Source organism: Primulina tabacum, chromosome 15, assembly GCF_025594145.1.
Source record: "Primulina tabacum isolate GXHZ01 chromosome 15, ASM2559414v2, whole genome shotgun sequence".
NCBI lineage: Eukaryota > Viridiplantae > Streptophyta > Magnoliopsida > Lamiales > Gesneriaceae > Primulina > Primulina tabacum.
In genome coordinates, this window is record NC_134564.1 from 14,950,653 (window position 1) to 14,952,942 (window position 2,290).

At 39.1% G+C, this 2,290-nt stretch overlaps 1 protein-coding gene across 1 annotated transcript; it reads left to right on the top strand.

The window, feature by feature from the left end:
* Window positions 1-1,413: 1,413 nt before the first annotated feature.
* On the top strand, window positions 1,414-1,893 carry LOC142525905 (uncharacterized). The gene has a single exon (XM_075630191.1). It carries the CDS (start codon window positions 1,414-1,416, stop codon window positions 1,891-1,893), a length of 480 nt encoding a protein of 159 aa, XP_075486306.1.
* Window positions 1,894-2,290: the final 397 nt, after the last annotated feature.

The window sequence follows — 2,290 nt, forward strand, 5'->3', positions numbered from 1 at the left end:
ATGAAGTCTGGAGAAATAGTCTACCTAGCAACGGTAAATGAAGTAAAAGAAGGAGTCGAGCTCAAGATAGAAGATATTCCAGTGGTACAAGAATTTTCGGATGTCTTTCCAGAAGAGTTACCTAGAATGGTCCCGGACCGTGAGATAGAATTCGAGTTTAACTTGGTACCAGGTGCTACACCAATATCAAGGCACCCCTATCGAATGGCTCCAGCAGAACTCAATGAGCTAAAAGAAAAAACTCCAAGAGTTGTTAGACAAGAAACAAATCAGACCAAGTGTCTCTACTTGGGGAGCTCCAGTCTTATTGTAAAGAAAAAGATGAAAGTATGAGATTGTGTATCGATTATTGAGAACTCAACAAGCTCACAATTAAAAAACAGATATCCTCTTCCAAGGATAGATGATCTTTTCGATCAACTCAAAGGAGCCACAGTATTTTCCAAGCTTGATTTGAGGACAAGATATCATCAACTGAAGGTCAAACCAGAAGACGTTCCAAAGACAGCTTTCAGAACAAGATATGGCCATTATGAGTTTACGGTAATGCCATTTGGATTGACAAATGCTCCAGCAGCTTTCATGGATCTCATGAACAGAGTATTCAAGCCATTCTTGACAAATTTGTGGTGGTATTTATCGATGACATTCTCGTATATTCCCCAAGTGAAGTGGATCACAAAGAACATCTTCACCTGACTCTTCAGATGTTAAGAGAAAAAGAGTTATACGCGAAATTCAAGAAATGCGAATTCTGGCTAAAAAGTGTGACTTTCTTAGGTCATATCATTTCAAAAGAAGGAGTATCTGTGGACCCTAAAAAGGTGGAAGCAATCACTGGCTGGCCGAGACCTAAGACAGTAACTGAAATTCGAAGTTTTCTGGGATTGGCAGGTTACTATCGAAAATTTGTTGAAGGTTTTTCTTCAATAGCTACGCCTCTTACAAAACTCACACAAAAGAACTCAAAATTCAACTGGAGTGAGGAGTGTGAAAAGAGCTTCCAAACGCTCAAGGAAAAGCTTGCATCTACACAGTACTGGTTCTACCACTGAGGACAAAAGCTTTACCATTTACAGTGACGCATCAAAAGAGGGTTTAGGATGCGTACTCATGCAAGAAGGAAGAGTAATCGCTTATGCATCAAGACAATTGAAGCCGTACGAGAAAAATTATCCTACTCATGACCTCGAACTAGCTGCGGTAGTTTTTGCCTTAAAAATTTGGAGGCATTATCTTTACGGCGCCAAATGCGAGATCTTCACAGATCATCAAAGTCTCAAGTATTTGTTCACACAGAAAGAATTGAACATGAGGCAGAGAAGATGGATTGAATGTTAAAAGATTATGATTTAACCATAAGCTATCACCCGGGCAAGGCAAATAAGGTAGCTGATGCTTAAGTAGGAAAACATGGGTAAAGTGATCATAGCTTCATTTTCTGCACAACCATGCCTTCAAGAAACAATCAAGTTAAGACAGAATCAAGATCCTATTTTGACAAAACTTAAAGAACAAGTCAAAGAAAAGAAGTCACAAGATCTTCATATAGACGAGAAGGGAGTTTTGTGGATGAAAGGACGATTGTGTGTACCACACATCGAGAATCTTCGACAGGAAGTAATGTCTGAACACATAAATCAAAATTTTGGTCCACCCCGTGCAGTACAAGATGTACAGAGATTTAAAGAAAAATTTCTGGTGGAGCTGAATGAAGAAGGATGTAGCAGATACATCTCTAGATGCCAGGTCTGTCAACAGTTAAAGATGAACATCAACGGCCTGGAGGACTTCTTCAAAACCCTTGGAAATTCCAAATGGAAAATTGGAACATATTTCCATGGTTTTGTAGTAGGTTTACCAAAGTCTAGACAAAGTCATAATGGAATATAAGTAATCGTAGATAGACTCACAAAATCTGCACATTTTCTACCTGTCCGCTGAATTATATCTAGAAAATTGGCTACCATATACATGGAAAATATTGTGCGATTACAGGAGTTCCGACAAGCATTCTATCTGATGAGATCCAAGATTTGTATCTCGGTTCTGGAGAAAGTTTTCAACAAGCTTGGGGACTAAGGTTACTCTCAGTACAGCTTATCACCCTCAAACTGATGGCCAAACAGAGAGAACAATACAAACCCTTGAAGATATGCTACGCGCATGTGCTTTAAAATTCGTGGTATTGGAGTGAACATCTACTTTAATTGAGTTCGCTTAAATTCTAGTTATCATAGCAGTATTGGAATGGCTCCATACGAAGCTCTGTACGGCCGAAAATGTCGAT